The 12526-nt window shown below is 37.7% G+C and overlaps 2 protein-coding genes and 1 pseudogene across 9 annotated transcripts; 2 read left to right on the top strand and 1 right to left on the bottom strand.

Annotated features, from left to right (window-relative positions):
- Window positions 1-92: 92 nt before the first annotated feature.
- On the top strand, window positions 93-3283 carry LOC103445927 (uncharacterized). Its single transcript, XM_008384980.4, has 4 exons — window positions 93-456; window positions 561-617; window positions 953-1160; window positions 2933-3283. The coding sequence occupies exons 3-4, from the start codon at window positions 975-977 to the stop codon at window positions 3122-3124; spliced, it is 378 nt and encodes a 125-aa protein (XP_008383202.1). The 5' UTR covers window positions 93-456; window positions 561-617; window positions 953-974; the 3' UTR covers window positions 3125-3283.
- Window positions 3284-5842: 2559 nt separating this feature from the next.
- On the top strand, window positions 5843-10746 carry KS (ent-kaurene synthase-like 1). 8 transcript variants are annotated; one of them, XM_008384977.4, is made up of 14 exons: window positions 5843-6095; window positions 6650-6753; window positions 6840-7125; window positions 7211-7391; window positions 7728-7945; window positions 8039-8159; window positions 8245-8342; window positions 8429-8652; window positions 8753-8865; window positions 9002-9100; window positions 9248-9463; window positions 9598-9739; window positions 10021-10266; window positions 10354-10746. In XM_008384977.4, exons 1-14 carry the CDS (start codon window positions 6044-6046, stop codon window positions 10654-10656), a joined length of 2403 nt encoding a protein of 800 aa, XP_008383199.1. In that variant the 5' UTR covers window positions 5843-6043; the 3' UTR covers window positions 10657-10746. The 8 variants fall into 8 exon arrangements, with proteins under 8 accessions (XP_008383199.1, XP_008383197.1, XP_008383196.1 ...); XM_008384975.4 differs by having other exon boundaries at window positions 6834-7125; window positions 8248-8342; XM_008384974.4 differs by having other exon boundaries at window positions 6834-7125.
- Window positions 10617-12300, bottom strand: LOC103445926 (UDP-glycosyltransferase 88F4-like; annotated as a pseudogene).
- Window positions 12301-12526: the final 226 nt, after the last annotated feature.

Raw genomic sequence — 12526 nt, 5'->3', positions numbered from 1 at the left:
TCACCATACCCGAGATTACCCGGTTTGCTTCACATGGATCGGGTCATAGTCCATCAATTATTTTTATTTTATTATAGCAATGGATCGGTTTCGTTCTTTCTTCCGCAATATCGCTTAATTGAAAGGAAAAAAGGAGAACCTTTTTGCACCATGGCAAGTTTGAATTCGACTCGTTGCATAATCAATACCATTAGCAGGAGGGATATATGTTTTAAACGTTTTGCGTATTGATCAATATGTAAATTGACGCCAACTTGAATGTAAACGGGTGATTCGAGAACGACCCAGTTACCTTGGGCTCCATTTAGCGGGTTAAGCGTGTGGATTGACAGAAGTGCCCATGCTCTTAGCTCAATATTACAGATTGCCAATCCATATTGTATCTCATCCGCCTCCGCTGCCCGCTGCTCGACCCACTCCCAGTTCGTCTGTCATCTCTCGCCATCCACCGCCACAGTGCGTGCCCATCTTCTTCTTCCTTGTTCTTTTTTTTTTTTTTTTTTCTAGTATTGTTAATTGCAAAGTAAAAAGCTTGTTCCTTTTGATTGGTTTCATGGCAGGTTTTGCACAACTCGGAGCTGTTGATACAAAAAGGAACCCACCTCAGATAAGCTCAGGTGAATCGAAAAAACCCATCTTTCTCAATTGATAATCTGGTTTATGAATCTTAATCACCTTTAAACTCTTTAAATTTGTTGAAGAGATGTTAAATATTCCATTTGGCAATAATTTACTTTGGAAAAAGTAATTTTTGCTCTTAAAGTTGTAATCTTTAAATAATTAACACCATTATACTTGATACACTCGTGCAATTAGGAATTTTTCGTTTGTGATTAATTGTCTGTCTTTGTTCTTCAATTGGAAGAAATGGGTTTCTCAAATAATTAATAATTATGGGGCTGATTATTTTTTGTGGTCTGATGTGTCTGTGTGTGTGTGTGTTAATGTATAGGATAAAAGAAGGAGAGTGAACAATGAATAAGGGTAAGATTTTCAAGCTAGCCAAGGGCTTCAGGGGAAGGGCCAAGAATTGCATAAGGATTGCCAGAGAGAGGGTAGAGAAGGCCTTGCAGTATTCTTACAGGGATCGCCGCACCAAGAAGCGAGACATGCGCTCCCTGTGGATCCAGCGTATCAATGCTGGCACCCGCATCCATGGAGTATGTTTCGAATTGTGCCTAATATTTTTTACGTGGTGCATTTTTGAGAGAATTATAGAAGTTTCTATTCTTTTTTTTTATGTGGTTTTGGTCTTCAATCTCAGTTTTTTTACTTTCATCAAACTGCCGTTTCTTGCGTCCATAGTTTTGGGTAGTGCTATCCACACACCCCTCTCAATTTTTGAAGTCGGGTCGAAGGAATTAGAGAAGATCAATGGCCAAAAATTAAGAAGGGTGTTTGAGAGGTAAAAATGGGTGTGTGAATAACACTTTCCTATAGTTTTATCTGTTCACAGTTGATTTATTTCTGCAAATTTGATGAAGGGAGAGAGACCGAGAGAGAATACTTGTGAAAACAGACGCACGACGAATATTTATTTGGTCTTGGATTTTAATGTTGAGCATTGGGCAGCCAATACTTATAATGGGTGGTGGTGCAGCAGTAGAGTAATGAGTCCTTGGTTTTTGGTGAGATAGAAGTGAGTCAGTGGCTGGGTGATGCTGGGCTGTGAACCAAGGCTCATGTTTTTTATACGAGCCTCACCATAAGTAGACCATGTAGGTAGGCTGCGGGGCTTTTAAAAAAAAAAAGATATAAACAGAACTGTGTCATGTCATTTTGTTTGGGTATATTTCGAGTGACCTTACCTCCCAGCTTTGTCAATTCTCTGTCACTTTACTTCTCTTTCTGTATGTCCTGACCCTTTTGGGTTCCTTTCGGTCTAAGATTATGTTGAGGTCATGTATTGTTGAAAGCCTGATTTATTGAAAATTGTGGACTTGAGAGCTGTTCAATATACTGCAGAACAATGAATCTGTCTATTAGTTGGTTCATAACGACTTTAGTAGATTGCCTTTGAACATATGTGGATCGCAAGTTGTTAGGGGAAAACCACGAAATGTACTTTCCAGTGTTTGTTGGTTTTAGTCGTTAAAATATGGAAAACAATAAACTACCTTCTTTATGCTTAGAAGGATATTGTTCTTGTAAGATAGCAAGAAGATATGGTTCATCTATGCAGGGTCATCTAAACCCAGTAGAGTTTGTTTTGTAATGTTCTGTTTACTTTGTGTGTCTAGAGGTTGCTTATTAGCCTTGGTTGAATAAAAGATGAAGACATTTATTGGTTCGCTTATTGTTCTTGTATTTATTAAGAGATGGAAATATAGAAAATGGAGAGTAAACGTCTATGAATTTGATTACTGGAAAGTAGCTGAAAATAAAAAGAATCGTATGAGAAATTAAGGGTCCTCATTAGAATTCTCGGACTTGTTGTACATAGATACAAGCATGATTAATTAGCATGTTGATCCTGGATTGCTTAGTGTTTTGAAATTGACTTTGAATATTTAGTTTCAAATTGGATTTCTCTGGCATTAAAGTAGATTCAAAATAGATTTGGCTTTCGAAAATCTAGGAAGTTAGGGAGAGCTTCAACTGTTTAGAAGCTTTAGATTAAGATGTGCCGGATCAAATGTATCTTTCCGGATATTCCGGCATGAAAGTAGCTGTTGAGTGTTGAGATATTGGATCAGTAGAAGCTGGAATATGTTGCTGATTTGATCTTCTTAAGTTATTGTACTTTCCTCTCTCTCTCTCTCTCTCTCTCTCTCTCTCTATATATATATATATATATATATATATATATATATATATATATATTGTAGTGCATGCTGATCCCCCTATTATCTTGTTTTACTATTGTCATCAGGTTATATATATTGTAGTGCATGCTGATCCCCCTATTATCTTGTTTTACTATTGTCATCAGGTTAACTATGGAAACTTCATGCATGGGTTGATGAAGGAGAACATTCAGCTGAACAGGAAAGTTCTGTCAGAGCTGTCGATGCACGAACCACACAGTTTCAAGTCCCTGGTAGACATTTCTCGCAGCGCCTTCCCTGGAAACAAGAACGCGGTGCCTGCTCCTCAGAAAAAAGGCCTTCAAATTCTTGTGTAATTGGCCAATTAGTTAGATAAAATCCATCTTTGCTTAACATTTAGAGCTTTTGTGGAACAAAACTTGATGAGATTTTCTTTGTTTTGGTCCTTCAGAACTTGATTAGTATTATTTGCCGTCAATGCAAATTGGTGAACCTGCAAATTTCCTCTCTTTTAACTCCTCTGACCTTCCCTTTCCACTTCCTCCTTTATCTTCACTCCAAAATAAATTTAAGCTTCACAAATCAATTGATAATAGACTCAACTTCTTATAAGCTCATGCAAGATTTTTTATTTTCCCGATGCGTGATATTTCTTTGCATCCTCATGCACCCATCCCCATGTGCCGTCGTAGGGCTTCATGTATGGGCTAATCTACTATTCAATTTGAGGAAGAAAAAAAAAGTTAAAAATCCCTGTCAACCTTTGCATGATTTAGGAAGGGTTTAATAATTTTTGTTATTAAATTTCTTAATTAGTACTGAAATTTAAAATTTTGTCTTTCAATCAAAGTATTCAAATTAATAAAATTTCGATGTAAGATTTTAGTTAGTCAAGGACCGAAGCCAAAGTTACACTTCTTTAAAAGAGTAATCAAAACATGATATTGCACTGCTACTCAGTATTACGGTCTGGTGGTATTCCTCTTTATTTGGAAGTGAGAAGTCTGAGGTTCGAATCTCGTGGATGGCGAATTCGATACCAAATTCGGTTGTCCATTATGTGGTTTAGCGGAATTCCCTTTTCCCTTAGTATAAAAATATCGATATATTTAAAACATGATATTGCACTAAATAACGTAATCAAAACATTATTTACAGGATAATGCTCAACTCACTTTTTGGTTTTGCCCCAATGATATTTAACATACGTTTTATTGTTTAAAAAAAAAATAGACGTGTTAATTAATTTTGATTGGGTCAAATAAGAAAGTGAATATATATGGTACTCACTAGTGACTACCTAAGTATTATCCTTATTTAATTGAGAAAATATGTATTAATATTCAATATTTATTAAAATCATTGATCAAATTGATGACATCATTCAATTTTAAAAAATAAAATAAAAATTCTCATATTTGATATTAGTATGCAATGAATTTAGGGAACTTTAACGAAAAACACCTGGTACTGTTCACTTTAACGAAAAACCACATTTTTACACTAAAAAGTCAATCCTGATACTATTCACTTTACCCTTTATTTTGTCCTTATCATTAAAACTCAAAGTTTTCAAGCCATTTTCATTAGTTTTCCTATGAATTTATAACATTAATGACAATTTTCCTCCTTTTCTTTTAGCAAAAGCATTAATTCCCCTTGCCACTTACTACTATGACCTACTGGTATTCCTCTTCATTTATAAATTATAATTAAGAGGTCTTAGGTTTGATTCTCGCAAAAAACGAGTTTGAATCACATTATTGCTAACCCATTGTGAGGCTTAGCCTACACCCTTAGTGTAGATAATATCGTTTGTTCAAAAATAAAATTTTTGTTAGTCCCCCTTACAATCCACATAGAATTAAGGACAGTGCTATTCACACAACCATTTTCTTTTCTCACGCAGCCTTGTTAATTTTTGTCCATTAATTTTATTCAATTCATTCAATTTGACTACTGGAAATTGAGAGTTGTATGAGAGGTAAAAATAGGTGTGTGATAGCACCATTGTGTACGTCCTACATCGTACATGCGATAGGGTTTTTTAGGAACCCGAGAAATGTAAAATTTGTAAGTTAGCATAATTGATGAATTTGTTTAGGTGGATCCTAGTCATGGAGTTTTGTTCGAGTAAACAAATTATATTGGTTTTATGTGAAGAAAATTGAATTTGAGGGGGCTAAAGTCACATTTTCAGAAATAAAAATTCAAAGCATGGTAAAAGACTAATGGTGCACAAGGCCAACTAAACATGGAGTGAGACTTACTTCCATGTGGAATGATATTACCATGGTATTCTTAACTAATAATGCACTGTTATGTGGCAAAATCAAACATATGTTATTGACTTAAATCAGATATCGATAAGTCATTTCCCTAAAAATGAGTTTTGTATCCCAAACTTTAAAGGAAGGATATTGGAGAGTAATTTTAAGAGGTGGTGATGTTTTTTATTTTTTATTTTTTTTTTTGCAATTTAAGCTACAAGATTCTTGTTTATAATTTGTCTTTTAGATGGAGAATTTTCTTTTTTGTGACAAGGACAATTTCATCTTATAATAAGTAAACAATAAATTTATACTTTGTAATATTGTAGTTATTAAATAATATTCGTGATTAATCGAAAAAAATACACATGTTATAATATAAGTCCAGATGCTTAGTACCTACACATAACAAATTTGGTATTCCGAAATTTGTCAAATGACATTTTGAGTAGGTGACAAAATTATGGACATTGACATGTAAAAAACATGCTGTAAGATATGATATAACAAATCTAATTATATAATACACAGATATATATATATATGTATATATTTAGATTTATACTTTGTAATATTGTAGTTATTAAATAATATTCATAATTAGTCGAATAAAAATACACATGTTGTAATATAAGTCTAGATGCTTAGTACCTACTACACATGTCAAATTTGGTATTCCGAAATTTGTCAAATGACATTTTGAGTAGGTGACAAAATTATGGACATTGACATGTAAAAAATATGCTGTAAAATATGATATAACAAATCTAATTATATATATAGAGCAGTAGATGTCAATGGTTCGAAGGAAGGCGAAAGACGCGCAGACAGCAATTAACTTGATGAATTTTTTTGTCGTTTAGTCTCTCTTGCTGGGCGTATATTGTGCCATTTTTATTCCAGTTTTCAGTTTCCATTTCTCCACCAATATTTATAGTTAGACTCTCCAGAGTGAGAGTGAGCTTTCTGGAGTTGCTGCAGCTATCAGAATCTCTCTCTCTCTGCATGTCTTTCTCTCACCTCAGCACTCTCAGACTTTCCACCTTTCCCTCACCAGGTCTATCTCTCTCTCTCTCTCTCTCTCGCCATTTTTTCTGTGGTTTTGTTTTTGTTATGTTTTTTTGGGATCATGCATGATTTTCTCGAATTGGGTATTTTTATTTTGTGTTGAATCTTTGTTATCTTGAAAAAGCTTGTGTCTTGATGGTATTGATGTCCCAATTTTAGAACTTTACTTGTCAGTGGTTGGTGAAATTGTACTTTTGAATTGTTGGTGACCTTAGTGCTCAGGTGGGTTTTATTTTATGGGAATCCCCTACTCGTTTAGGCTTGCAGATACGCGTGTAGCCAAGTTGACTAGAGCATGTGCTCCCAAGTTAGAATCCCCTGCGCGTAGTTTAGATTAGATTAATTAGAATATTGCGCGGAAGAAGAAAACATAGGATCGATTGCAACTAGAAGAACCAAAAGAAAGTTCTTTAGTTAGTAAGCAATTAATATGCAAGTTTACTGGCTTCTTGTGAAGATACATTCAAGTTTGGCAGTCTGATTTGTGTGTTGATGTAAACATGTGAAGGGTCACTGACCTCTTGGATTTCTGCTCCTTGATAGGTACCTTTTTTTTAAAAAAAAAATCTGGACATTATTTCTTGCCACAAGCAGCTTTAACAATGTCGAGATTAAATGGGGCAGCGGAGGTCAATGCTGCTGTTTTGGTAAGATAATCCTCCTAGTTCTATGATTTCCTACATACTCTTTTATACCGTTAACGATATAAATTTGGTTCTTTTAATAGAAGCAGAGTTCTGAGGGTACGAAAGAAAGAATAAAGAAGATGTTCGACAAGGTTGATCTCTCGGTTTCCTCATATGACACTGCTTGGGTGGCAATGGTCCCTTCTCCAAATTCCCCAAAGGACCCTTTTTTCCCCGAATGCGTAAACTGGTTATTGTGTAATCAACTCCATGATGGCTCATGGGGTCCTCCTAATTTGCAACCCTTGTTCACGAAAGATGCTCTCTTATCTACCTTAGCTTGCATCCTTGCACTGAAGCAGTGGAATGTTGGCGAAGAACAAATTAACAAGGGTATAACCGTTATTCTTGGTTCTTGCTAAGTTTCCTCCATTAATGTTTCAAACATGAACACCTTAACATCCTCTTGTTGTTTTAGGGCTACATTTTATTGAATCAAATGTAGCTTCAGCTACTGATGAAGAACAACAATCTCCTGTTGGATTTAATATATTGTTTCCTGCGATGATTGAGTATGCAAGGAATTTGAAGATGAACCTTCCCTTGGGTGCACCAACCCTAGACGCCTTATTTCACAGAAGAGACTTTGAGCTGAAAAGGTATATTTTCATTTTATTTTATTTTCTTGTTTTAAGTTCGGTTCCATCTTGTAGTAATTTATTTATTATTACATCCTGCTCTCACTAAGCAGTGAATCCCATGGAGCTCAGCTTTTTCTATGTGGCTTTGTATGTTAGAACCTCAGGAACTGTTCCTTCATCACAGGGGAAAGAAACTATTTTCTTTTCTTTTGATAGGAAGGGAATGGATATACATGATATAATCAGTTCATATGCTAGTGATAATAATAGAAATGTATCAGTATAGTTATACTTTTGTTTTGCATCCTAAACGATTCTGATTGACGATCCCTGTTCCAAAATGTTATTATTTAGAGGCTATGCAAGCAACTCAGAGGGGTGGAGAACGTTGTTAGCATATATTTCAGAAGGATTTGGAAAGTCGCAGGATTGGGACCTGGTCATGAAGTATCAAAGGAAGAATGGGTCCTTGTTTAATTCACCAGCAACCACCGCCTCTGCTTTTGCTCACCTTAAGAATGCTGATTGCCTTAAGTACCTACGCTCACTCTTAGAGAAGTTTGGGAATGCAGGTTTCATACTCAACATTTTCCATTAATTTCCTAGGTGTATTTATGTACTACATCAGGATAAAGCTTCCAATGTTTTCAACCTACCTTTTTCAGTTCCAACGGTCTATCCTCTAGATAAATATGCCCGCCTTTCTATGGCTGCCAGTCTTGAAAATTTGGGTATTGATCGACATTTCAGGGAGGAAATTAGAAGTGTACTGGATGAAACATACAGGTAATTTTTCCCATATAAGTATACCCCAGTTTCGAGATTTTATTAGTTTTCATCCATGGGAAGCATGACATTAGCCAACAAACAGAAGCTGGCTGCAGGGTGATGAAGATATATTATCAGATGCTGCCACCTGTGCAATGGCGTTTCGACTCTTACGTGTTAATGGATATGATGTTTCTGCAGGTATTTTCAATTTTGGGTACCTTGGCTTTCATGACTATGTTTTGGCAAAAAAAAAAAAAATGTAACTGAGTTATGCTGTCTTTTAGATCCATTAACTCAATATTCAGAAGATCGTTTGTTCAATTCCCTTGGAGGGTATATGAAGGACATCGATGATGCCTTAGAGTTGTTTAGAGCTTCAGAAACCATCATACATCCAGATGAATCCGTTCTAGAGAAACAACATCACTGGACAAGTCATTTTCTGAAGCAGGAGTTATCCAATACTTTAATTCGGGGTCATAATCTGAATAAGCATATCGGCCTAGAGGTAGCCTTCTATGCTAAGCCTATCTGATTTATCTGACATCTTTAATCTCCTATAATCCCAAGATAGTTCATAAATTAAAGCAACTTTTGATTGTTTCCAGGTGGATGATGCTCTTAAACTTCCTCGCTATGCAATTCTGGGCCGATTGTCAACCAGAACAGCTATAAAATATTACAACACAGATAGTACAAGGATTTTAAAATCGTATTATCGGTAAACTTCTAGTATTTTCTTTGACAGCTCCTCTTCTTCCTTTTCCCTTCCTTTTAAGAAAAATTTAATTTGTTCTGAATTATTCTGAAGGACCAGTGGATATAACCTATTATTCCTTGCGCTCGTCTTATGTTAGTTGTTTGAATATTGGAAATGAAGATTTCCTAAAGCTGGCTGTGGATGACTTCAATAATTGCCAATCTATACACCGTGAAGAACTCAACCATCTTACTAGGTACGTACAGTACTCTCTCTCCCAAGCCGAGCTTCTTGGTACTAGTGTTTCCACCTGATCTTGATATAATATAAGTGAAGGAGAGTGCAGTTGTATAAGGAAGTGCAGAATATTCTAATTTATTTGTTTGTGATTTTACCTAAGTAGGTGGGTTGAGGAGTACAGATTAGACAAGCTAAACTTTGCTAGACAGAAGCAGGCATACTGTTACTTCTCTGCTGCTGCAACCCTTTTTCCTCCCGAACTATCAGATGCACGCATATCATGGGCCAAAAATGGAGTCCTTACGACTGTGGTCGATGATTTCTTTGACGTTGGAGGTTCCGAAGAGGAACTGATAAACCTCATACAATTGGTTGAGAAGTATGTTTCCTTTTCCCATTTGTTTCTTATTTCTGTTGGATCCATTGTTGGGCTACAAGTCCTGCTTGTGCTCCTAGTCCTTGTTAGTTGTTTCTGACTTGAAGGTCTTAAATTTTCATGTATTTGGGCTTCAGGTGGGATGTGAATGTGAGTGTTGATTGTTGTTCCGAGAATGTTGAAATTATATTTTCAGCACTCAAGAACACAATCAACGAGATTGGAGCCAGGGCATTCACGCGGCAAGGACGCAGTGTGACAAGTCATGTTATAGAGATTGTAAGTTGAAATATTTTAATTTGTCCTTGTCATCGTTGTTTCGATTCATATAAAATGTTTTTTCTTAGAGCACTAGCTGTCTCCTGAACTACTTAAAATGTTTCAAGTACTTCACTTTCACGAAGTGTCTTACAATAACCCGAACACTCCCTTAACATTGATTCTGATGGTACTTTATCGTGACTGTCTAGTCGATGATAAGACCGTTATTTGAGTTTTCTATTCATTGACTTCATGAAAAGAGAGTAAAGGGATGAAATGAGCTCTGTTTGATTTTCCAGTGGTTGGATTTGATCAAGTCTATGTTCAAGGAAGCCCAGTGGTTGAAAAACAAGTCGGTTCCAACAATGGAGGAGTATATGGAAAATGCATATGTATCATTTGCCTTGGGACCGATTGTCCTTCCAGCTCTCTATTTGGTTGGGCCTAAGCTTTCAGAGGAGGCTGTAGGAAGTTCCGAATTTGATCATCTGTATCGACTCATGAGCACTGCTGGGCGCCTTCTCAATGATATCCAAGGGTTTAAGGTAGACAACATCCCCCCATTCTCCTTCTATAAAAGTAATAATATCCCATCTAAAATTGTTAACTCTGAACTCTTGGCTACGTTGCAGAGGGAATCTGCAGAAGGGAAGCTAAATGCTGTGTCCTTGGCCATGATTCATGGCAACGGTGTTACCGAGGAAGAGGCCATTAACGAGATGAAGAATGTAATAGTCAGCAAGAGGAGAGAATTGCTAAGATTAGTTTTGCTCGAGAAGGGTAGCGTAGTTCCGAGAGCTTGCAAAGATTTGTTTTGGAACATGAGCAAAGTGCTGCACGTGTTTTATGCTAAGCATGATGGATTCACAGCACATGATATGATGAAGACGGTAAATGCAGTAATGGAAGAACCTATCCTTCTCAGCGAACTGTAACTTTTGTGTAATACATCTACAAATAACTGTCTTCTAAGTTTGCATCTTTATTCTGAGATTTACTCCAAATGCAGATTCCAAAATTGCTTATCCAATGCTATTAACAAAGTTAACCAAGTTTCTAGTCAACGAACCAGTCTCTCCTTAAATTATGCTTATCCAATGCCATCTCTCCAGTTTTCTTGCTCCTTTCTCTAAGCGCTTTCCCTCTTTCCAACTCCATCAACTCCCTCACTTTCCTCTCCAATTCTTCCCCGCTCACGAACCCATCTTCCTCTCTCTCTCTCTCTCTCTCTTCCACCCTTAACGCTATTTCCATGTCGTTCACCAGAACATTTCTGTTCATGTGCTGCTCCGCATACAGTGGCCATGCAATCAATAATATCCCGGAAACCACTGCTTCGAGCACCGAGATCCAGCCACAATGTGTCACAAACCCACCCACCGATTCCTTTTTTCAACACTGCTGCCTGCGGAGCCCATGACTTCACCACCTTGCCCCTGTCATTGGTCCTCTCCAAGAACCCTTCAGGCAACAGACCCTCCAAATCAAGGTCGTCGTCGACTCCATGAACTTGCTTTGTTTTCACATCTACCGGCGGCTTCTTCACCACCCACAGAAACCTCTTCCCACTCCTCTCCAACCCTTTTGCTACCTCTTTCAGTTGAATCAGCGGGAATGATCCCCTGCTTCCGAAACAGAGAAATATCACGGCACAACAGGCAGTCCTCCTCCCCTTCCGCGGTAGCATTACCGGGTTCTTTCTCTTCATCAATCAAGGGTCCAATATGGTACACAGGCGGAGTGGGACCATCAGAAACGCAGAGACCTTGGACTATAGCCTTTAGGATGGAAGCAGGCTCGAGTTCTTCGACCGTGTTGACAATGATACCGTTGGATTTGGGAAGATGTGAGCAGAAGTAGAGCATGTCCCAGTAAGCAGGGCGGTCTCTGTCGAGCATTGGCTGAACCAAGTGGATGGCCTTCAGAGGGGACTTTAATCCGGGGATATCGAAAACAGTGTTGGTGAGGTCCTGGAAACTCTTGGTGGTTTGTTCATGGAGTTTGGGGAAGTACAAGAAAGCCGCAAGAGCTTCTGCACCAGAAGTGTAGAAGTAATGGGTTGGGATGTGGAGTTCCTTTGCGATGGGAAGCGCAGAGATGCAGAAGAAGTTGATGATTAAGGCGCGAATGGCGGTGGAGGATTTGGAGATATCTTTGAGGGCACGGCGGATATGGGGATCATTTTGGGTATTTTGAATGAGAGGGCGGGAGACGTTCTGGGGCCCGTAGCGGTGGAGGACAAGCTTGCCGAGCTCCACAACGGAGACTAGGTGCCCCATTTGTGGAGCTGCCTAGAGCACTATTGCATCTCCGATATTTCTGTGAAAACCAATGCTTCTGCTGCTGCTTTACTTGATCTGAGAACCCTAAACTCACAGTCAAGAAATTCAGCTGAATAAGTCACGCGTGCTCGTACGTAATTTGTTACGAGAAATAGAGGCCGAGCAAAACTTAATTTGTTACAGGTAAAAGAAGTCAAGCAGAACGACAAGGAAGACCATGATTTGTGACGCATCGGCATATAATATTACGGACGGATCCACAAGCGTCTAAATAAAATATTTAAAGGATTAATTTTTTCTTTACTGCAAGTTTCAAAGACAAAGACAAACACGAAACACGAAACACGTGTTCTTTGCAAAGCTCGTTGAGAATCAATAACGACAACCACAACATGTGTTGTTCATTCAACACAAAAGCCGAAGACCACCCATGGCACTACTCTTGGTTTCAATTTGTTTTAAGATCAAGCCTCGACAATCCCAGTTTAAATTACATTCGACACAAGAACAAATACTCGCCACT

Source organism: Malus domestica, chromosome 10 (genome assembly GCF_042453785.1).
Source record: "Malus domestica chromosome 10, GDT2T_hap1".
In the NCBI taxonomy this organism is placed as follows: Eukaryota; Viridiplantae; Streptophyta; class Magnoliopsida; order Rosales; family Rosaceae; genus Malus; species Malus domestica.
The sequence above is the reverse complement of the archived record's forward strand: the minus strand, read 5'-3'. Positions and strand labels throughout refer to the sequence as shown.

Bases quoted from the DNA above. Each gene is read 5' to 3' on its own strand.
- LOC103445927 (XM_008384980.4), top strand. From the start codon at position 975: ATGAATAAGGGTAAGATTTTCAAGCTAGCCAAGGGCTTCAGGGGAAGG. The intron at 1,161-2,932 runs GTATGTTTCGAA...TATTGTCATCAG, and splicing joins CTGGCACCCGCATCCATGGA to GTTAACTATGGAAACTTCAT.
- KS (XM_008384974.4), top strand. From the start codon at position 6,044: ATGTCTTTCTCTCACCTCAGCACTCTCAGACTTTCCACCTTTCCCTCA. The intron at 6,754-6,833 runs GTAAGATAATCC...TTCTTTTAATAG, and splicing joins AGGTCAATGCTGCTGTTTTG to AAGCAGAGTTCTGAGGGTAC. The intron at 10,267-10,353 runs GTAGACAACATC...GCTACGTTGCAG, and splicing joins ATGATATCCAAGGGTTTAAG to AGGGAATCTGCAGAAGGGAA.